The following is a 23,742-nucleotide window of genomic DNA, read 5'->3' as shown; positions in this document are numbered from 1 at the left end:
CAATTTACTCTATCAATCAAAACAGAATAAAAAGGTCAAAAGTCTTCAAATGTTTCAATAAAAAAGGGGTAAAAAATGGAAGTAATATAATCATCTCATACATGGCATTTCATTTATGCCATTTATTCTTTAGCTCAAAGTCAGGTGAGTTACTTTGAAAGCAATGATGATAAAACCAGACCTCAAGCTCCAGGGCATGGAGGGGAGAAAACAATATGTATTTATAGAGCCGAGATCTTTCTTTAGTAAGTAAAGGAGCCTGTATGACTGATTTCCATAATTCATATGAACACTTCACTTAGAAAGCAGAGAATGCTTTTTTTTTTTCAGATACGGAAATTTGTTTTCCTCTCGTCTGTCTCTCATGATGCTGAGTGATTGTTAACAATCATACTGGGATTTAGGAAATATGCTGGACTTAGTAAACTTTGCTTCTCTAGAATTGATGGCATTTGTGGAGATTTCGTTCTGGGTTGGGTGAGAAGGGGTTGATGTGATGTTTGGGGGTTTGTTGTTGGTTGGTTTGTTTTTATTGTGGAAATTACTGTAATTCTCAGATAAATGATCCTTCTGTTTATCAGAGAATTGTTAAGGTAGGAAGATACCTCTACAGATCATCTAGTCCAACCCCTTTTCAAGCAGGTCAGCTACAGCAGGCTGTTTAGGACTATCCACTTGAGTTTTGATTATTTCAAGTGATGGATACTCTGAGCAACCTCTTCCAGTGTTCTGCGACTCTCACAGTAAACCAGAGGGGTTTAAATGTTTAAGTGGAGTCTCATGTATTTCAATATGGTCTCATTGTCTCATGTCTTTTCACTGGATAACACTGAAAAGAGTCTATCTCTGTCTTCTTCAGTGTGTGTCTCCCCCCTGGCATTTCTGCACGTCAGTAATGTCCCTCTTGAGCCTTGTCTTCAAGCTCAGTAATCTCTCAGCCTCTGCTCGTGCCAGACACACCAGAGCTTTAGTCACAATACAGCTGCTTCTGGGCCAGATCCAACATGACATTCTTCCAGGAAAGCATCTTTGAGAGTTTAGATCCTGGATCGACCTGAGCCGTGTGGGTGACTGTGGCACTTAGAGGATAAACTGCTTCTGAGATGGGGGGGGTTAAACCTGTAGAAGAGAAGAATGAAATCTAGTTTGCAAGAAGTAGAGCGAGGGAGAAGAGTTCCAAACCTGCTACCAAGGACTCTCCCCAACTGTAAGAACTGCTGAAAGATAACTACAGATAGCTGGAGGGAATGGAGGAGAGAGAAAGGCCTCAGTCTTCCAAAAGCGAACTCCAGGAAGGTGCTGGAGAAGGCTGATCTTCCCTGTAGCACCTACATTGTTTATCTGCTTCACTGATTCCCTTCCACAGAACTCTGAGACTCAGGTTATTAGCAGTGAGAGATATGCAAAACTCTTCTAAATACTTGAAACTTTTTTTCCTGACTCTGGTAGATTTCGAAGAAAAGTAAAAAAGAAAAATACTTCTCAGGATTGATGGATTTAATTTTCTGTGATACGACTCTGGAGACAGAAGTCTTTATATTAAGTTGTAAATCTTTGCAGGTTGAGTTTGTTTAAATAAGGAATAATTTTGTATTTAATATCTGGGAAAACCGTTATTTATGAAGCCAGGAAGATGTTTTTGTAGATGATGAAGATGAACAATTTTCTTGTGTTTATGATTACCATCAAAAAATGAGACATGAGACTTTTGAAAAGCATCATTTGGAATACACAAAAATATTTTTACCTGTGTAACTGCTAAAATTAATGCAGATATGCCTATTATATTATTTTTGTGTAGTATTCATATGCTTCGGAATGCAAGAAACATATTCCGAAATTAATGGAATAATGTCACTTTCTTATGTATTAGAAGGCAGGATGGGTTTAGGTTTCTTGGAGTTTTTTAATTTTTTAGCAGTTAAATGCTGAATTGATTGATAAAGTCAGGAGCTGACTTGACAAACCTAAGTACTTTATTTGATGCATTACGTTAGATTATGTTACCCTGAGGCTTTAAAATGCTGATTTCTAGCTCAGGTTTAACTGGACTTTTGCCCCAGAGATATCTGCTTTGATTCATTTTGGGTTTTTTCCTAACTCCAGAGAAAAACTAGAAACAAATTAAGGTGAATGTGGATTTAAAACCCATGGGTTTAAATCAATAGTGCAATCTTTAAGAAGTTCAATAAGTATAAAAAAGAACAGCAGTGTGTATCTTAATGTTATTTTTAAGACTTCAAATGTTCAATTGTTGGGCTAACTTCAAGTTGGTAATGCAACTGTATTATTCTCTATTGCATCAGGGTACATTTTTTAATTTTAAGTCAAGTGAAACCATTTCACTGTAAATCCCATGTGGATGCTTATAGGTTGTTTAGCACAAAACAAACTGAAAGGGATATGAGGTTTAAGTGCAGTTGATGTTTCTTTCTTTATACATCTTGAACTCGGACTAATATGAAGTAAATGAAGAGTGTATTTTAAACTACAAGTATATGGATTCCCCCACTTGCTTGATGCTGGTTATCCTTCTAGTTTCTTTAAAGTATTATTTGTAGTCATATATTTTGAGAAGTTCTTTTCCCCACTAAGAACTTGGTAGGAGCGTATTGGGGCTGGAGAACTGTGGGTTTCAGCATCAAGTGGATGAAATAAGGTATTATTATGTTACTGAATCTTTTCCTTTCTCTGTAAAATGGAATAGCATAGCTCTAAACCAGCTTTTACTCCCTTTCCATTTTTCAAAGCATAAGCATTGCTTTCTATGCAAAATATGTTATAAATCATCTTAGCAAGATAGATTCTAAAATTAATTTACCACGTAGATCATTTAAGTGGTGGAGGGGAGTAAAGGGGCAAAAACTTGTAACAGAAAGAGCCAACGTATTTTGGCAATAATTAAAACTTTATGAGGATATATTTCAGAGTGGTTCTCTTCTGTTTAGAAACATACTGAGTTGGTAAAAATAAATTAAATTAATGAGCATCTCATTTCTAATAGACTTGAAAGACAGTAAAGATAACCAGCAAGGAAAAGGCTATTTGGTATTATTGGAAAAAGCAAGCCTGGTCATTTTTTATTTTCTGATCTGATCTGTGTACTTACTGATCTTTAAAAGAACTTACTAAATACTTACCACTGGGGGGAAAATTCACCTCATCAGAGGCAGAGATAAAATTATAATGACAAGTTTATAGAGTAATTAGTGCAGTCATAGTATAAATATTTTTGTATATCAATTCCATGCATAAAAGTGAGATAAAGATATTTTATTGCAGGGCTGGTCAGACTTTTGAATAATCTATTTATATATAAAGGTAGTTATTTAACTGTGCAGTTATAAGGAGAGAAATACTAGTAGATAGCAATGGTGTGAAAATATCAGGTATGGTAATAATGTTACTTAGAATAGTCTGTGACAAAAGGAATGAAGAAATGTCCATGTTAACCTTAGAATAAAGACAGTTTAATCTGGAAGCAAAAGCTGTGCGTGCCAGCAAAGGAAAACCAGGGATTAATTCACCACTTCCCATCATCAGGCAGGTGTTCAGCCATCTCCAGCAGAGATGGATCCAGCACATGTAGTGGTTACTTGGGAGGCAAATGTCATCCCCCTGAATGTCACCCTCTTCCTCCTTCTTCCCCCAGCGGTTTTATATTGCTGAGCATGACATCACATGCTATGGGATATCCCTTGGGTCATTTGGGGTCAGCTGTCCTGGCTGTGTCCCCTCACAGCTCCTTGTGCATCCCCAACCTGCTCACTGGTGGAGCGGTGCAAGAAGCATAAAAAAACCTTGACACTGTGCAAACACTGCTCAGTAGTAAGGAAAATATCCCTGTATTATCAACACCATCACAAATCCAAAATGCAGCCCTATACCAGCTACTATGAAGAAAATGAACTCTACTCCAGCCAAAGCCACTCTACTGTTCTATATCAGAAGGAACCTTTATATCCTATTTCTAGAAAGGGACTCATATCCTGCATGACAGTGGATGCAAATGCCAAGCTTTACTTTTTAGTTCCTTGACATATTAATATTTTAGAAGTCAAATGTAAAAAAGAAAATTAGAATATCCTAATTTTCCTTATACCCAATGTTTAATGCCTGTTTCATTAACATAGCTTCACTTCTTAAAAATTCTCAATATTTTTCCCTGAAGAAAAACATACTGAATGAGTGAGTGAGCTTGACAATGTTTTCAGCAGAAAATGACAAAGATGTATTTATTTCATTACCTGCATAGCTTTAATGCTTACATTGCCAGCATTATTGCATGTTTTTTTTATAATTTCTCCTCACAAAATTCCAGCTGAGGGGACAGCTGTGCTGATCCTACTACACTACTATTCCAGCAGCATGGGGAGTGGTGCTGCTCTTTGGTCATGGGCTGAAGGTCACATAGGAGGAGAGTGGTGTGGCTCCTGGAGCAGAGCTGCAGAGCAGGCATCCTCTGATTTCTTCCTCATAAAGGCTTTAGTATTTAGAAATTATTTCCTTTGAAATAAGAGTGAATAAGATCAGAATGACCTGTTCTGCTCTTTTTGTGTGTATGTGACGGGAAAAATTTGGTAGCACTGTCTACTGGCAGTGTGAGCTGTGCTGCCTTTCTGTCACCTGAATTTAGAAGAGAATTATTAGAAATACATAGCTGAGTTCAGTTGATTTATGATTAGGAATTCAATAGAAGCAAATGTATTCCTCAAATTTCATAGGGACGTCTTGTCAGAGACTAATTCTAATCCACAAAATGTTCTTAAATGGGACATAATGACTTTTCTGATTGTTACTCTCTGCTCCCATTATTTTGAAAATGGAATCAAGAAAGACTCTTGTATTTATGACCAGGATTTTCTGGCAGCAAGCATGTCAGATTTGTGCTACCTATTGGAGTTACCATTATTTCATAATATTCCAATTCTCAAAGTTTGCTTTTTTGTTGGGCTTGGCAGGTGGTGGCAGAGCATGGATGACTTTTCATGAAACTGCCTAGTTTTAAAAAAAGTATTGAGAATAAATGCAAATAACTCAAATGTAGTAAATCCTTTTGTGGATGCTGTTCTCTTCTATGCATAATTATTTTTCATGTAGCTTCCATTTATTTGCTTGAATTCAAGCATAGCATCCTAGACCATCCTTAGTTGAAGGGATCCACAAGGATCATGATGTCTAACTCCTAGCCCTGCACAGGGAAGCCCTGTAGTTTATATGTGCTAACGTAAGAGATTTTGGCATTTTGCAAAGCTGAACTGCTAGGAAGGACTTAATTGTCTCAGTAGTGTTGACCTGGATGTAAATATTGACACAGTTCTTGGGATCTGTCTTGTCTCTAATAATGTTTCTGCTGTTCTTCTTACAGGAGCTGCAGGAAAGTCAGCAAATTAAAATGTCCTGGTTTTCCTGCTTTCTGCCCACAAGTAGCCATGAAATTACGTGTTTAGGATTTCTGTGCATTTGCAAATAGCTGGTAGTGGGAATCATGGCACCAGAGAGCTGCTTTGGGTGTTGGGCAGTTATTAAAGCAGACACCAAACAACAAAAATTTGCCCCTACTTCTTCATATCACGTGTTTGGGTAGCTAACCTACTTGGAACTTTTGTATTAAAAATAACTTTTAAAGTATTTGGATCAAAAATAAATACCATGCTTGCATCTCTGCTATAAAAACCACTTGCCACCCTTTAAAAATGTTTTCTGTTAACAATATTTATTATATTAGGTCATTCTTATTCTTAAACTAAAGCATACATTTCTTCAAAATAATGCATAACTTGTGTTCACTGGCATGCCTCCAACTGTATCAGTGATTTTAGGGTTATTCAAGACTTACCAGGTAACTGAATTATTACTTTTAAATAGAAGCTGAGCAAAAAAACCTTTATTCTGACTTTCTTTTAGCATCACAACATCCTTGGGCTTTGGTATGGTTCAGTTCTTAATTCCAAAGAAAATCTTGGAATTTTTGTCTGCATTCCTTGTTTTCCATTGAAAAGTTTCCATTTTCTGCAAATAAAGAATGGTGTCAGGTACTGTCTGTAGTCAGATGGTATTTCCTGCAATTAATACAAATCCCATAGTCTGAAACATCCAAACCCTCCTATATTACAAGTACTTTGGCTGGTGAAACTTAATAAAGTTGCATTAATAACTTATGGACAAAACCACTTGAATCACTGGTACTTTTTAACTCACAAACAAGAAACTCATTAAGAAAGGTTCAGGTCAAGATTTCACAGTGGAACAAAGAAGGGAGTTTTTGCCTTGTTCTAGTAATGTCATTTCAGCTTCAAGTAATTTTTCTGCTTATTTAGTGTAGTAAGAGTCTTGCCCTATTGCTCCTGTGGAAGTCTGCCTACATTTTATGCAGATGACAAGGTAACAATTATTTTCACCCCAAGACTTTTTGCTCACTGGTAAGCTCTTGATCCATTAGCAGGAGAGCTTTAGCTGCCAGTTTTATGCTAAATCTATGTATGCCATAATGTCATTACAATACACACAATTGTCTTTTCAGAAAAAAATATTCTACACAAGACTAAACCTTTCTGTATAATGGGGCAACTTTAAAGATTCAGAGTTTCTTTAGGTAGCAACTTTAAATGTCTCCAGAGAGTGGCTTGTTTGGATTCTAAAACTGTTCTTTTTCCGGCTTCTAAATTATGCTCTAACATGCTAAGGAAGAGTTATTCTGGAAAATTTTTCTGTATTTGAACTTTGCCAGGCAATTACATTGTATGTCAAATTGTTCTTGTCTATAAAATGTGATGTGTGCAGATCATATAAAATTCAGGAGCAGAGGAGCAGAGGCATGTTTGTTTCCTGCCATAAAGTGAGAGGACATCATTTGTGCAGGCCAGCTGTTGGTAGTTAAGGGGATTTTAAATGACACCTCCAGAGTGGGTTCAGTTATTCTTTCTAAACCAGGCATAAAAACAGGTACAAAGCAAATAGCTCACTGAATTACTGAGGGGTTTTGAGTGTCGGGCAGAGGCACTCTGTAGATAAGCATTGGCTTGATGTGGCCTTGAGATTTTTAGGAAAAGAGTAGTATTGCATGTAAATATTACTACTAGACAAGCGTCTGAGTTCCTGTGTGTATTTCAAATTATTTCAAAAATATTGATGAGAAAGATTTACTGAAATTTAGTCTTTTACTGAAGAATGGTCTTAAATGTGCAGGGTTGGATTAGAAATCTTGCATGACTCATTGTAAGTAAAGGATCCATTTTACTTCTAGCTTGGGCTTGAAACAGAGACTTTAATTTCTCTGAGTATTTTTTACTCTTTTTGAATTGGAAAATATTCAATTAAACAAAGTGGAAAACGTATTTGAAAGTTTTGAAGAAAGCCCAGGGCTGTCGCTTTTATTAAGTAGCTGGAAGCAAAAGACTTCAATGTTGAGCTTGTGATATTTGTGGGGAGGAAACTAGGCAAAGACATATCCAGCAAACCTGTTATGCTACTTAGCAGTGAGCTTGCACCTCTCTTCAGACCTGACTTAGTGTTTTAATTGCCATCTTTAACAAATGACCACTGGAAGGGCAGGTAAGTTCATACCAAGTACTTCGATAGCATCTGTAAATCTTACGTCATTCAGTTCTTTTATTGTTTGGGGTTTTTTTTAGATATTTGCTTTTCTACAAAAGTCCAGTCCCTGACAAATGTTTTCAAGAATGAAGGGCTTTTGTTTATAATGATGGTAATCTTGGGCAGACATAATGTAAACCAAGGGTCTCCTTTTCGTTTGTTTTTTCAGTTATTGAATGTGGCTTTCCTCTGGCTTTAGCTGTGTGAGACTTTGAATATAGTATGAAATCACTTCCCATTTATTCAAAAGCTTTCTCAGCTGATGAATTCCATACATAATGGAAGACTATGTTCATTTCTCATCCATAGTAAATAATTTATCACAGAGGTATATTGTGGAAAAACCTAATCAAAGTGTTTCAGTTTTTCTGGTTGGTTAAATTCAGAATAGCAGAGAAATGATTGCTTAGTTAGTTGGTTAAACATTTTGTTTATTATATGAAATTCAAAGATGGTTTCTAATGCTTTTTGTGGTTTATAGATTAAAGTTGTTGTTAAGGAGATGGAGAAGATAATTCTTATCCCTTGAAAAGAGTCAAACGTGTATTAGTGTGAAATGTTCACCTACCTGTGGATATACCCCCAAAAAATTTGATAGCAAGTAACTATCAATAGTACATTTATATACCTTTGGATACAAAACCTAAACTGAGTTTTAAGTGAACACTCTAGTCTAGAACCATTATGTAGCAATTCTGCTTAGGCTATATGCACTGATTGAGAATATGAAACTTTCTCCTTTTTTTTCTTTTATGTATATAAGGGAACACCTTCAAATTAAATAAAATTGGCCTGTTGTTGGTGTGGGGGGGAATGATTATTAGTTCAGATGCTGCCGTAGCTCCAGATGACTTGAATGCCTTTACTAACACATAATGTTAATTTTCATTTCTTTTTCTGACCTACCTTTTATGAAAGGCAAGGAAGGAAAACCATCTATATCAGAAGAGGAATGATAATTCAGTAGTTTCAGCATGATTATGGATGAGGCATTTAAGTCAAATCCACATAACTTGTTTTTAAATGTTAAAAGCCTCATTTTAGTTCAGTGGTTCCTACAGAAGATTTAGAGAATTCATATTTTACTACAGTGTCCCCATTTAGTTTCTCCAAGTCTTGAAGGATCCTAAAACACTGGAGTCAACAAATTAGTTGAAAGTTGTATTATATAAATCTGGGCAATGTCTCAGGGTCTTGTAGCTGTGACCTTTAATCTTTATGCCATTTGCACCAAGAGCATAATAGTACCGTTTCAGAAAGCTGCACTGACAACTTACATACTGAAAAATATAGTGATTTATACCAATCATAAACAGGATTTTTTAAAAAGTCTGACTCTATAATTTCTCTATTGGTGTTAAAGTGATTCAGCTGGCCTGGTCCTACAGAAAATGCTGTAGAAAAAAACCTTTTCTTACTAGTCTTTTTCTGCCTTTTCAATATAATTTCATTTCTGGTTACTTGCTCTACTTATTTTTAACAGCTACAACATTTTAAAAGAAAACTTAAGGAAAATTGATTTTATGTTTCGTTTGTTGTTTGTTTTTTTTTTAAATTTGATATTGTTCATTCTCTAAGAATTGTACAATTTCTTTACACAATAGTCAAGCTTATTTATTTAAGGAAAGAAAAAGAAAAGTCAGATGTATATCTTAATTCAATCACATAATAGATTTCAAGGTCTTAAAAAAATAAACTATGTTCAAACCCTGATAGGAAACCCTTATTATACAGTAAATTGCATCTCTGTTGCGGGGATTATTTAAAAGAATTTTTTTAAAAGATGAAAAAGGAAAATAGGAGGAGAGTGAGTGTCCAACCCACAGTTACCCTCACAGTTAAGAAAAGCCTTTCTCTTTTTCAGTTTGCTCATAAATTGTTGCATTGGAAAAGTCATGCCAGCTTGGAAAAGTCTTTCCATTGTGAAACTATAGGAACAGATTTGCAAAGAGAAAAATGTTGTCTCTGCCAGCATTACTTGTCTCCCAAGTTCTGCAATTTCTGGAAAAGCCTCCAATAATCATTAGCTGATTTGCAGTTAAAATGTTACTTCTGGTTTGTATTTCATGATAAATTCTTGGTGTAAACAATTACCTGATAACAACAGTAATTCTGTCCAAATCTCAACCCATGACTGTTTCACTCATTTATTCATGGTGAGAGCTATGTTGTAAACTTTTTCTCCTTTTCCCCTCTTCCTCTCCCATCTATTTTGAGCTGAAATTGAATATCTGATTTATTTTTAAGACAATACAAGAACAGTCCTTCCTAGAATATACAATACCCAAATGATCAGGACATTTATGCAATATAGAAAACCTGGCTTCAAGTCTTTAATCCTTCATTTTCACACCAAAAACTGAATATGAATCTCACTTCTCAGGTGAGTGCCTAACCATCAAACTACAAACTATTGGTTTTTATGAAGGGTTCATTTCCTGTCCAGCTTTGAGCATGGTCTCAGTTATGATTCAGTGGTCTAATCTGTGGAATCTAGGAAGCCTGTTTCCTGTTACAGAGGCTGCATGTGTTAAATGACAAGACATCCTGTCTAACCCATACTGTTAAGGTTGCTTTTTTTCTTCCTTGCGAATAAATTCTTCGCCTAATAACAGTCACCAAATAATAAATACAAATTTCCGGTTGTTCCAGTTAAGGTCATTCTAGTTGCAGGCACAGAAGCCTGTATTTAGCTTACCTGCAGAACAGAGGAATTATTTGTCATTGTTTACAGCACATTTCAGGCTAGACCGTGGGACAGCCCAATGGCCTGTACAGTGTCAGGGCTTGCTACTGTGTATTTATTGATAACTGACTCTCTGACCCAGAATGAAGTGTGTAGCATTCTCTGTGTGAAAATAAATACTTGATCAAAATTTATAGACTATTAGAATATTTCTTTATTATGGGCTCAGATTTCTCTCTTAGAGGAATAATAGAGAATAAGAGATGCAGTGTGTTCTCTTATTGGCATCTGATCATTAGTACAGTGGCTGCAATGGTGTCATGAGAAAATAATTTGCAACTGAGATTAGGAGATGGATCATTCTAATTAGTAGCATTTTTGAGACTAATGATTTCTAGTTTTACAAGTGAAAGGAAGTGTGTTGGTCTGCACTCACCGCAGAAATTAACTTTCATTTTTCATAGGTGCTAATAATTCCATCTTTCAAACTGGATTACTCTGTTTGAGAGACTAGAATCAGATTATAGGTTTATATAAGTTAATATTTTGGGCACTGTGCTATTAAGACATTTCTTTTAAATGTCACAAATCACCTTTGGCTTAGGATATGCTTGTTTTCCTGGTGTATAGTATTACAGCTTTCTCTTCTGGTGATGTCTGTCATTGAGATCCCAAATGCAGTTTTCAAAACTTTTATTTCAGATGAACTCATATATTTTATGTTTGCCAAAGTCTAGACTTTGTGCAGAGAAACTATTTCATGCATACTTCTTCACATGGTCAGAGGCAATGTGATCACCACACTTGAGGAAGAGAATTATTTTTCCCATTTCAAATGGATGGGTATCATGTAGAAGGAGGAAAGAGATGGGGATTCACACACTGTCATCTTTCATTGCCTCTGCAGTTTGCTGGTGCCACTCTCTCTCCTGCATTCTGTACATTACCATCCCTTGAGAACTAAATATTTAGGTTTAGTAGGGATATGGAGCTCTATATGGAAGTATTTGGGGAAAATGTAAATTGTGATGTTGATGGCTTCTTATCCATAAGTTTTGTAAGTCCTTCCTTAACTCTTCTAAGTAGGTTCCCCTTTTTCCCTTTCTGCTAACTTATATATATTTTATTCTTCATCTTTGCTTATCGTGTAATTTGCCACACCCTCACCCCCATTCCCTTTATTTATTCTAATGTGTTCAGTCTGAAATCTAGGAGATTGAAGTACTGTGTTAATCCTACAAGTGATGCAGTCATCTGTTTGAAATCTCCTTTGACTCCATAAAGTCTGAATACACAAAAAACAGTTTGGAAAAATATCCAGAGGAAAAGTGTGTGACCTCTTTGACTAGAACATACGTATATTAGTACTATTTAATATGAACAATGGGGACAAAAGGATTGAGTACAGTTTCCTACTCTACTTACTTTGTAATACTTAAGTGCAAATGTGCTTAAGTAGAAAGGAAAAAAAGCTTAGCAGGAATGAGAGATGTGTTTCTGCGTGTATGTTCTCACACAGACATCATCGTGGCTGACTTCACAAAGTGGAACTCACAGTACAGTTTGTCATTGGTGACCTTAAAAAATCATATAGAAGAAAGTATGTTACCCAAAAAAGATGTAAAGAACACATGATAAAATAATCCTGGTTGGATTTAGCAGATAACATTTAGGCATGTGCTGTTTGCAAGCATTTTAGCAGCTGCAGATTAGCTATACCTGTGATTCTCTTTTCATACCATTTAATCAGAAGGATTTAAATCATTCTGCTTCTGCAGTACAATTCTGTTGATATTTTTGGTCTAGAGCCTAAACAGATACATTCATTTTGGTGAAAATCTGAATGCAAAATAGAGAAGTCCATTTTCATATTTACTTTGCAGAGAGGCTGTAAATAACACTATTTATGGAGCCCTTTGCCATGATCTGCACTTAAATGTGTGCCCAAGCCTGCTCATACAGTGCAGTGCTTCAGCACAGGAGGGATTGCTGGTGCTGGAATGGACCTTAGGCTGTCCTTTACAGCCTTTGCTGTGGGGGCCCCCTATAGAGATCAGAGCTTTTGCTTCACTACAAGCAGTATCTTATCCTAGGTTCATTTTCTTTTTCTTTTTCTTTTTTTTAAGGCCTGTCTAAACCATGTTTGTAAGTGTCACATCTACATGCCTTTTAATTACCTTCAGAGATGGTAATTAATACCCCTTCCCTGGGCAGCCTGTTTCAATGCCTGGCTGCCCTCTCAGTGAAGAATTTTTTCCTAATATCCAACCTAAACCTCCCCTAGCATAACTGGAGACCATTTCCTCTCACTGTGTCACTTGTTACCTGGGAGACCAACCCCCACCTATCTTTACAGCCTCCTTACAGGTGGTTGTAAAGAGCAGTAAGGTCCCTCCTGAACCTCCTTTTGTCCGGGCTAAACACCTCCAGCTCCCTCAGCTGCTCCTCATCAGACTTGTGCTCCAGTCCCTTCACCATCTCTGTTGCCCTTCTCTGGACACACTCCAGCACCTCAGTGTCTTTCTTCTAATGAGGATCCCACAACTGGACACAGAATTCGAGGGGCAGCCTCACCATAGTACTTGTTATCTGAGTATATGTTATTACATTAAAAGATTATGTCTGTTCTTTGATATATCATCCATCTCTGTACTGAATTTCAAAAGTAACAAATTCCTCTCATGGCATGTTTATCAGAGGGTACAGGCAAGTGAATATGTTGCTCTAAAGTCATCCAAGTCAGTCAATCAGCTGATTACTGTATGCTCCAGTTTCACAGTGATGAAGAAAAGCAGCACTATATGTATTAAAAAGTCAGGCAAAGAAAATATATGGTAGCAAATACATTTTAGGAGAAGAAATCCATCCCCATCATTATCTCCAGACTGCACAGCATATTTGTGGCAGTGAGCAATTCAGTCAGGTACCAGGGATGCTGAGTTTTACAAGGGAGGAGTTGTAAATCATGTGACTGTGATACATTCTGTTCCAACCCATTGCTCTTACAATGTCTGGAAAGAGAAAGACACGGAGGTACATCTAGCCTAGTGCCTTGTACTGGGGTGATACTTTGCCAGGTACAGGAGTCTCCCTTCAGATTATTTTTGAGGCCACCAACTTTATTGGCCTCTGCTGTTTTTGCAACTGATAAGATGTAACTCTTGAGAATAACATTAAAAGGAAGGTGGGAATATCCACAGCACCTTTTTCCATTTATACAGGATACAAAAATATTTTCTGATATAGACTGATATAAATATATATTTATATGTATATATATTCTGATATAAAGACTGATGTTTTGTTTTGGCCCCTGACATGGTAGGATTTGGATTGAGACACCCAAATCTACCTTAGCAGTTAATAGGAGCAAAATTTCTCTCCTTGAATTTTGTCATGAGCAATTAATTAGCTGTACTAAAATTAATTACAGAATTGCAGAATCATGTAGGTTGGAAAAGACCTCCAAGGTCATTGAGTCCAACTTTTGACCAGTCTCCACCCCGTCAACTAGACTATGACACTAAGTGCCATGTCCAGTTGTTCCTTGAACACCTCCTCCAGGGATGGTGACTCCACCACCTCCCTGGGCAGCCTGTTTTAATTACCTGAACCATCTGACAGATGGAATAAACGGTGCAAACTGTTTCTCTTCAGTTATGTGAAAAATAGAGTGACAAAGAAAGGAAGGCAGGCAAGCTTCAGGCTCAGATGTGCCCAGCTGGCAATCAGAGAGGAAGGGAAGGGATTGCTCCCACTGGCTTGAGGGTACTGATAGCATTGCTCTGCCTGCCCCTGACCAATGGGTGTTCACACACACTGATGAGCATTCAGTACAGCTCCTGCAGGAGATGCTACTCTGTGACTCTTTATCCTCACATGCTTTTATGACTTGCAGACCTACAGTTTAGGATAGAGAGTTTTAAGTCTGTAATAGGGTGTTTACGACCAAGGCAGGTGTAAATGTGTCAAAAAGTTAATAGAGGATGCTAATGCAAAGGCAAGAATATCCCCACTTGTGTAAGTTGTTCTTAAGCTTTGGAATAAGACTGTGGTGAAGAGTTTCTGTTTGATGCAAGGCAACTTCTCATGTTTCAAAATCAGAGGCAAAAGATGCATGCAGCAGTGTCTGAGTATATATTGACTTCTTCAGTTTTTCTGACTAGTGGACAATTTTGATTAATAGAACATTTTTTTCTTGACTGATAAATTATGACCACTGTCATACGATTCTAATGAAAAAAGCCTTAACAGTTTCTTTAAGGCAGTTATTTTATAGATAGATGAGTGCTTGTAAGAAGCTGATCTGCAAAGTAGCACCCAGGATCTATCAGGGAGAAAGGCCAAAAGGGAGGTTTTGAAATATGTGGGGGTTTTAAATCTTTTTCTTACTGTAGTTTTTTTACTGCATTTTTGTGTCTTATGGGAGCATAATTTGCATATTTGCTCACAAATGTTCTTACTAATCCCTGAATCAATGCTGGTGAGATGCATTTCTCATTGAAGCATTAATTTATTAGACCAAAAGCATTTTAAAAGGCAACTTTTAGAGGAAGCCTTAGTAAGAACATTGTGAAGAAGCAGATAACTTCTTGTCCTGACATTATCACATCATTCAAATTGCAGTTGTCAACCCTAATGAAAGGTGGTGATGCTGATTTGAGCATATTGCTTATGAGATGTACAAGAGCTTTGGGAGATAAGAAATCCCTGTTGCTATCATTTATAATTAAAGTGTCCATCATTTTTCTCTGAAAAACTGCTTTACAAATAAATAATTAAAGGTCTGATTCTGATATGCTTAGTTGAAATGAGACTTCTGAGAACAGTCCAAATGCAGTAAATGGAATCTCTTCAAAGTAAGGTTTCAAGATAAATAATAGCGTTACAATCTCAGTCAAAGGCAATTCTTATTTGTTGAGCCAGGAGGGTATTCTGTGTGCTTTAAAATCTAATCTTACAGGCATCTGAAGCTTCCTGCTTACAAACAGTGCCTGATGTTGTTTATCATGTTATCTTTTAAGCGCAGTAGAAACCGATATTTAAATTATTGGGTACTAACTGTTCCCTGCTTTTTCAAACAGCTGAAGATAAGTTGTTTATCTGATGGTTTGTACAGTATGAAGCTTTATAAAGCCTTATGTTAACTAATGAGTTTATTTTATTGCAAATGTGTCTATTTCATGGAGCATTTTTCTTTGATTGTTTCACCGAATTGATATTTAAAAGAATAGTTATGCAAAAACGATGTTTCCTGTCATAGTTTCTAAACTAAAAGCTTTGAGGGAAATTTTTTTTCAAATACAAATGATTTCACCTGCTTCCATTGTGTTCCAGTAATAAGCTTACTCCCAGAATAGTTGAAATAACTTGCATACTGTAGATATGCAAGCATCTCACAGTGTTGGCAGGGAGAATTTCAGTTGATTTGGTACCTTAAAATTAACCTTTTACTACCGCATGCGTATGTTTGTCATTTATCCCCTTTTTCTCAGGTGCAAAGAGGGCTACCAGGGAGTCCGCTGTGACCAATTTTTGCCGAAAACCGACTCAATCTTGTCAGATCCAAGTACGTCAAATGTTTCTCTTATATTTTTAATCCACGCTAGAGGCTATTCTTGCCATGTGAGATGACCCTTTGCCTGTTGTCAGAAAGTCCATACTAAGGACCATTGCAGCTGTTGGTGTTGCTCTTGGTGATAGGACAAAACCACACCATTCAGCCTCTGTTCCTATAAAATGTACGCTGCTCCAGCAGGGCAGCCCATGAGGGGACTTGATTCCTTATGCTTTGGAATAATACTGTCCCTGCTTATAGCAAAAACATTCATGTTTCTCTACTTTTGACTCAAGAATAAATAAAGTGACATAATATAAAAAAGAAAACAAATATAGACTGCAAAGTGGTTCCTTCAAAAGAAGATAAATTCATATTGTCTGGCGCTGCAGAGATTATAATCTCCATGGAAATACTTTATATCAGTGTGCACAATACTCAATTATGTTTCACTTTGACAAGTAAATTTGCTGTGAGTTTGCAGAGTAAAGGTCTACTTTCAGGTAATAATGTGGAGACCAAGTAAATTTCTATTATACTGATCAATATATGTCAGAGTAAAAACTGCATGACTCTGACTCCACTGTTGCCCTTTCTAAATAGTGTTGACTAATAAAACTATGTCAAAAATATTATTCAAGATGATTCTTTTGGAAGTGAATCCATTTACTAAGTAAGTGTTTATCTTAAATTTTTAAATGAAGTGACATACAACAAAGGGTCATATCCAATCTCTCGGTTTTGTTCTTATATCTGGAAACCGTAATGTATTAAGTCTTCTGGTTTTGAGTGCTCTTTAAAATTTGATTTGAGTTGTTTTGTTTGTGTTTTTGAAGAATAATGCTTGTTTTTCTAGTCTTTCTTTGTGCTTTCTGTTTATTTCCTTGTGTTTTTCCATGTGAAAACCTGTTGCCAAAGGCACCTGTTGTTTTGTAGTTCTCTATGTTGTATAGCTCCCATTGTAGTTTGCTTGTGTTTGGTTTAGCTTTTCCTTTTGCTTGACCTTTAATGATAAAGAGCAGAGCTTAAAGTGAATAGGCAGATTTTACCTCTGCCAGGTTTTATGTGCACGTGTCAATATGTGTCAAAGAAAAAGGTAGTTTGTATATGTGTATATGTCAAGGAAAAAGGTAGTTTGTATCCTAAAAGTGGGGGCAGGGGCAATCAATTAACAATAGGACGGGGTGGTACCTGTCTGACGTGGTTTTCACGGGGAGCTCTAGCTTTAGTCTCTCAAAGTAGAGGTGAAATCCATATAGATACTATACAAAGCCCAGAAAAGGCTCCCAGATTAAGCTGCATCTAACAAGACCAAAAGCCCCATAGTGTTTATCTACTGCAGACAGTGTTGTTGTTTCTTTGCAGCATTGTGTTGGTTGCACAGACTGCTTCTCTTTACTTAGGAAATGGTTGCTTACACTGGTGGGGTTCTGACTGCAGTGTTTCCATAGCGTTTTTCAGCCACCTGATCCTGCTAAGCTTTAGTTCTGCTGAAACATCCTTTTTGCACTTTCTGACAACAAAAGCTTTTTTTTTTTTTTTCATTGAGGTTTTCTTTCAAAATTGTGTAAGAACAGGAGACTATGCCTTGATGTTGCAGTAGATCCACTGGCCACACCCATGGCCCAAAAGGAGCCCCTCTTTCAATATAAATGAAGAAGGTTAACATGAGTTAGGTACTTTTCCAGTCAGTTTTGAAATTTAACTTATATTTAAAAAGAGGAAGAGCTTCTGTTCAGGTGCATTTCTGTGTGTTGGCATAATGTGATATATCTCTGTGTATGTGTGTGCATATGCACGTGTTCTAAGCATGCTGAGCCTGAAAGGGAGGTAATTGACCTTTCTGCTGCAATTGGACAGTGATAACATTTTGTTCAAGAGTTAAATCAATAATGTGTTTATCTTCCTTCTGGAGAGGAAAAAAAAATTAATACCACGCTGATGATTAGCACTCAGTGGCAGAGGTGTTTGCTATTTGCATAACCTGAGGAGTGTAAAAAGTATTTGACACAGTAGCCAAGCACAGTATGATCATCTCCAAAGGCTCTGGGATTGCTTTGCAAAAACTTAGTTTTGTGATTGAACATGTATTTGGATTAGGAAGAGAACTGCTGAAGGGTGAATTCCGAGATGGCTTCAGAGAGAAGCAATTTTTTAAATGCAAGGCTTAATTTCTTAAAAGTTGAGCACTGAGATGGGGGCTCTCGTGTCTGGACTGCACGTAGCCAGACTTACACCACTGATTGGTGTCAGTCAAGCTTTATGAACAAGTTTTATGGGATTGCTTAGGGTGTTCCTGGTGGTTAATGTGCTGCTAATGATGCATCTGCTAACACTTAGCTTATTTGAAGTTTGCATGCATGAAATAATGAAGCAATGTTTCTATCTTACCTTGCCTGTGATAGCACAGGTTGCATTTTCACAACATACCCTTGTCATTAAATGGGAAGTGAATCTAGACCACAGTCACTTGGAAAATAGTAACAATATTGTTATAAAATAGTTAAATATTTACGTGAGCCAGAGTGTTTTGATTTTTCATTGGGTTTTGTTATATTTTTTTAACTAGCCTGCTAAAACAAACCAAGGTTTTTCAGCATAGCTATTATCTGCATAGTATTTGCGTAGCGACATCAGTGTTTTTAACACCAGCTTCTTACCTAATTTTCAATGTATATTAGGTAGGTCTTGACTTTACATCACAGATATGAATACAAATTATGTAATACTTTATATGGATTAATATATGCTAGATCATGTACATTTAGTTTAATTAAATGAACTGGTTAAGATGTTTAGGATTCTATTTTCAGGAAACCTCTTGAAACTACCTGGTGGTGTTTCAGAGTTCCTGAATTGGCATCCATGGCTTCTTACAGTCAGATCTGCCACCTACTAGGTTCCCTGAGCTCAGAGTTAGGATTGAAGTCCTAAGAAAAACAAATGTACAGCACACATAAAACAACATCAAAACACTCCAAGCACAGGCCCTTCAAATGGACTTTTAAGCATCACTTCCCTTAATATCTCCACTCTTGGCAAGGTTTTCTGGCTATAAGAGAAAGATGTTAAGAACAAAAAAATCCAAACATAAGTAGTTTGAGAAGTTTGTTAATCTTGGAATATGGGAGAAGCCTGCCTAAACCATGGGAGCCACAAACACATGGGAATCTAATGAAATTAATGAGGGAAAAAATGCTGCATGGCAATGCAACCCATGCTCACAGTCACTATCAAGAGGAGGGAATCTGTTGGCCATGAACTCTCTCTGTCATCTTCTCTGTCATCTATGGATGATATAATATATCATGATATAATAATGGGACAAAAAGAACAGAAAAAGCAGTCGCATGCTGGAAGGAAAGGACAGGAATATATTTGGAATGTTGCTTCAGCTTTCTTCATTTGTGCTAACTTCTCTATAAATACTGTTAATGGCAGTGGTAGAACACTTACATTTTCAAGATTATAAGTACAGCTTTAGCATAATTTTAGGTAAAAGTAGTTTTACAGGCATGTGTATCTGTAGGGTTGGGAGCTTATATACAACATAAATTGTACAAATGTGCTCATGTACTATCCTTTATAGTGTTCTGGATTAGACCTGCCTGGCCCAACGTGTCTTGAAAGGTAAGTTGTATGTAGGATGCAGATATTTCTTTCAATTGGTTTTTGTACTGAGGCAAAGTGTAACCTTTTAAGCTTTGACTGTTTTGTGCTAATATTCCAAAGTGGTTAACAGGGCATTGAAAATGGGTTTGTCACGTTACCTCATTTTACCAAACAGCTGAACTCCGCCTTCAAGTGCTTTGTCCTAACGCAGCAGTGACAGATACTTTCCTATGCAAAATGTGTATTTCAGCTTAATAATATCCAGTATTGATTTAATATTTGCCATATCAACATTCAAGTTGTTCCATTTGACTCAGAAGCGTAAGTAAAGAGGGATGCCCTATCAAATACTGGGAATATGTTATTATTCTTCTTCAGTCTTTTCTTAAAATAAATGCATTATTTTCTGGAAGAAGGAAAGTAGGATGGAAACCTTATAGGTCATTAGGCCATGCTCCTGCTGTTGCAGTCAACCCCATCACGTAATTCCTTCCATAAGCTGATCATACTTCATTTGTAAGCCACTTGTAATCGAGGTGAACTAGCCACTCGAAACAGGGTTTGTTTATCATCCCTGCTCTGAGGATTTCAAGACTTTTTAGCTTCCACACAAATCTTATGCCCAAATTTATCAGTTATGTTCTTTGTTAAAATGCTTTGTTTCTACATTGATTTTTTTTTTTTCCTCTCAGTTTGCACAATGTTGTGCTCTGGGTCTGTTAAACTGGCTTTTTCAAATGTCAGAAGTCTTGTTCCTATGGAGTTATGTATAGCCTGTGGTCTTATAATCCTTTAACCTGTGACAGCACAGCACACATCATGTTTCTCTTTGAATCTCATCAAAGAGAAACCTGCAAGTGTCATGTCTGGAATCTGTGGTTACTCATTCCTAGTACCTTTTCCTGTAGCAAAGGATCAAAGCCCCTTTCCTGGAAGATTGGGTCTGTAAATAAGTAAAAAAACTCCAGATAGTTTGCAAAGAAAAAAAAAAAAATCCAAAAAGATATTTGAAGCCCTAAGACTCCCACTCACTTCCTCAAAAAAAGCTCCCCCTCAAAAAAACTAAAAAAAAAATCTTAGACATTTTGCCTTTTTTTTTTTATTTTTATTTTATTTTTTATTCCCCCCATCCAGTTTTATATAGGTAAGATCATCGGATCAGTTTAAGTTGACAGATAAGTGTAGAGTTCTCAGGACAACTCAGATGGTTCAGCTTCCTGCTTTAAGCAGAGCTGGATTTGGAGTCTGTGCTAACTGCACTGGACACTGCAAAGGGACTCTTACTAAATAGAGGATAAAGAGCATCACAATTGTGAAATACCTGTGGAATTTGTTTTCAAATAATTGGAATACATAAAATGAAACTTCTGTATCCCTCACTGAATTATTGATTTTTCTACATCCTGAATAATTTTCTTGTCAGCTTTACTTAACCTTTCTGAATTTGTCAACATTCCTCTTGAATTCGGTTTTTTCCTCCTTTTTTGATTTCTAAAAGGCATTGAAAAGAATAGAATTTTTCTCCTGTAAAGACTTTGAAGGTGGCATGTAGATAGGGGCAGTTAGGAAGAGATACCCAAAGGTGAGTTTTGTGGATGACAAGTTGTTCTAAAACATAGACTTAACATGGGACTTATTTAATCCCAGAGAGAAACTTTTGAAATCTAAATCTAAATCTGAATTTTGTGACTTAACTTTTTCTTAAAAAGGAAAGGTTTTTAAGCCCTTCTGCATTAATTATTTCTTCTGTTCAAGACTTTTATTCAGAAAAAGCATATGGAGGGAGTGGTTGCAGACCAGACTTCTTTTGTAGTGACTGTCATTTTATGCTGTCTTATGAGAGTAATGGCAGAGTGCCACATCACCTGTGTGTTCACAGAGTAAAAATTATTAATATTGCTCTAGGAAATTAAACTTTTATAAAAGTGAAATAATCAAAAGGTGTGATTTATTGCCTTGTAAAATTAGATTTTAATAGCTAAAGATGTGGTGACCACAGTCAAGGGAATTCCTTGAAAAATGACAAGTCAGTATAAGATCTGTTAGGCTCCATCAAGTGGATATGACAATTCTCTTAACTACAGTCTCTTTATAAGGATGTATAATCAGAGTTCCTCCAGTTCACATCCATCACAAATCAATCTAGATTAGTCCTGATGCATTAAAGATTGGAAGGAAGGGATTGCTTTAATAAAAATAGTAATAAAGGAGAAAAGCAACACAGTCATTCCAGAAGTTTTAATGAGTTTAACTATAGGTGAGAAAAGATGCATCAAATGAAAGACAGGCTTGGGAATGTGAAAACTCAGCAAGGTAAGATAAGAAAGAAAATATATCCCTGGAGCTATGAGGGACATATTTTCCCTCCACTTTGATCAAGTGTGTGGAGACCTCAGGATGCCATCTGTCAGTGATGACGTGTTTTCAAATTTGAGTTGAGTTGAAGCTGTAAAATTTTACTTTGTGTGAATAGTATGAAACTTCTGGATTTGTTTTGTTGTTGGGTTTTTTTGCCTTTTGGTTTTGTTTGTTTTTTTTTCTTTCTTTAAAATAGGAACTTAAGCTTTATTCCACACAACTGGAATGAAATGCTCAAAATCAGAAGTGCAGTGTTAACCAAGAATTAGTAAAAGTGTTTGCCAGTGATAACTGGAAGTGGGAATGTGTTCATTGTCAGAACATATTGAAAAATTAAAGCCCAAGAGAGATTAATTGAAATCACAAATTTCTCACTAATGCAGTGGGCAAAGAAAATCACTATCAGTTTTGATAATATGGTTTCTTATAATCCTTAAAGCAAAATTTAAATTCATAGGAAACAACTAGTCGTATTTGTCCTACAGACAAGCTAACAGTAACTTATGCAGAATGTGCAGTATAAATGTTATTCAGTGATTTTCTTTTTCTAACTTATTTTTTTCTCTGTCAGTACTGCAAAATAGATTTCAAAAATCATAAGATTGATGGTAATACTCATGTTTCCAATGGGGAGATGACTATTTTAAATTAATTCCAGAATTCTAAGTTTGTGTTGCTCTTTTCAAGTCAAAATGGCAACAAAAAGGCACCCAGTAGTCTGAGAGCTGTTTCCAGGTAACATTAAGTTGAATTGCTTTCATGACTTTTGTATGCAATAACAGAGGTGGTTTTTTTCCCTACTTTCATTGAATTATCGGTCCTGTTAGTTGTCCTGTTTGCACAACTGCTCCCCACACCTCCTGGCATTCCTTCTGGAAAAATCAGTTGGGGGGTTACAATTTATTTCTATCTAATATTTCGACTTCAAATGAAATGTCAGCCTTTACTGAATTTATATATATATATATATATCTATATTTATTTAAGATAGCTAAAAAAATATTGAAGTAAAAAGTCATACAGGTTTATTTGGAAAAACAGAAAAAATGAGTCTGAATTCGACCAAAATCCTTTTATTAGTTTTAAAGGAACATCAATTTCTTATTCTTCTCTGTCCATCTCTTCTTCCTCTGAAAGATAAGAATGTATTGGCATCTGGTTACTCAGCAATGTTTTATTTTCAAAACTTTTCATTTGAAGTATTCAGTTATGTCTGGTTTTGCCATGGGTTTTAGGCCATAGGTAGTCTTCTAGAATTCAGCTTATCAAGACTGCATCTCTGTTGAAATTTTTTGGAAGCTAGAATCAGGTAGATGCAGTATCTTTGACAGCAGAGGGAAAAAATCGTCCTTACTAACCTCAAAACCCCTTATTTCCTTCTTCTTCAAAAATTGCCTGTATGTGGAAGGATAATAATGAAATTGAAAATTCCTTTTATTTGGTCTCAGTATAAATCCCAAGGAGGAAAGAAAATGGAGATATCTAGCAATACAAATCCCAGTCAACAAGAAGTTTTCATCAGCACATCTTTTTGTAAGCCATAGTTGCTAAAAATCAAGCAGGAAATTAAAAGTCGCCTTATGCACATGAGGTTGAAGGTTGCCTCTCCAAACTACCATTCATCTGTGAAATTTGGGACTTGTGTCTAGTTAAAGAAGTTCTAAGGCTTTTGTGTAGTGATTTTTGCACGTGTATTTTGAGGAAGTTTACCATATGATGGTAGGAATACTCAGCTAGGGCTTGTTACACAACAGCTACAGCAGATGGCTGTGGATAGAGGTTACAGTCTTACGTAAGTCTTACTCTCCCGCTGGCTCTGCCACAGCTTTGGGGACACCTCGGAGCCCGAGTGAGAGGCGGTGCAGTGCTTCCAATAAACAAGCACCTTCTGAAGTGATGAGCCTCTGAAACATCAACTTCTCCTTTCCCTTCC

At 36.5% G+C, this 23,742-nt stretch overlaps 1 protein-coding gene across 4 annotated transcripts in view; it reads left to right on the top strand.

The window, feature by feature from the left end:
- Positions 1 to 23,742, top strand: part of NRG3 (neuregulin 3) — a 376,165-nt gene that overhangs the window by 245,909 nt on the left and 106,514 nt on the right. For all 4 annotated transcript variants that reach the window (XR_010432258.1, XM_064662521.1, XM_064662520.1 and 1 more), the window contains exon 3: positions 15,778 to 15,851. Coding sequence is in view for 3 of the 4 variants with exons in the window: in XM_064662521.1 (XP_064518591.1) it covers positions 15,778 to 15,851 (74 nt within the window). In the remaining variant the exon portion in view is untranslated. The remainder of the gene's footprint in view (positions 1 to 15,777; positions 15,852 to 23,742) is intronic.

The sequence above is a fragment of the Pseudopipra pipra genome, chromosome 8 (assembly GCF_036250125.1).
Source record: "Pseudopipra pipra isolate bDixPip1 chromosome 8, bDixPip1.hap1, whole genome shotgun sequence".
NCBI classification, from domain to species: domain Eukaryota; kingdom Metazoa; phylum Chordata; class Aves; order Passeriformes; family Pipridae; genus Pseudopipra; species Pseudopipra pipra.
Note: the sequence above shows the minus strand (reverse complement) of the source record. Positions and strands in the feature narration are given on the sequence as shown.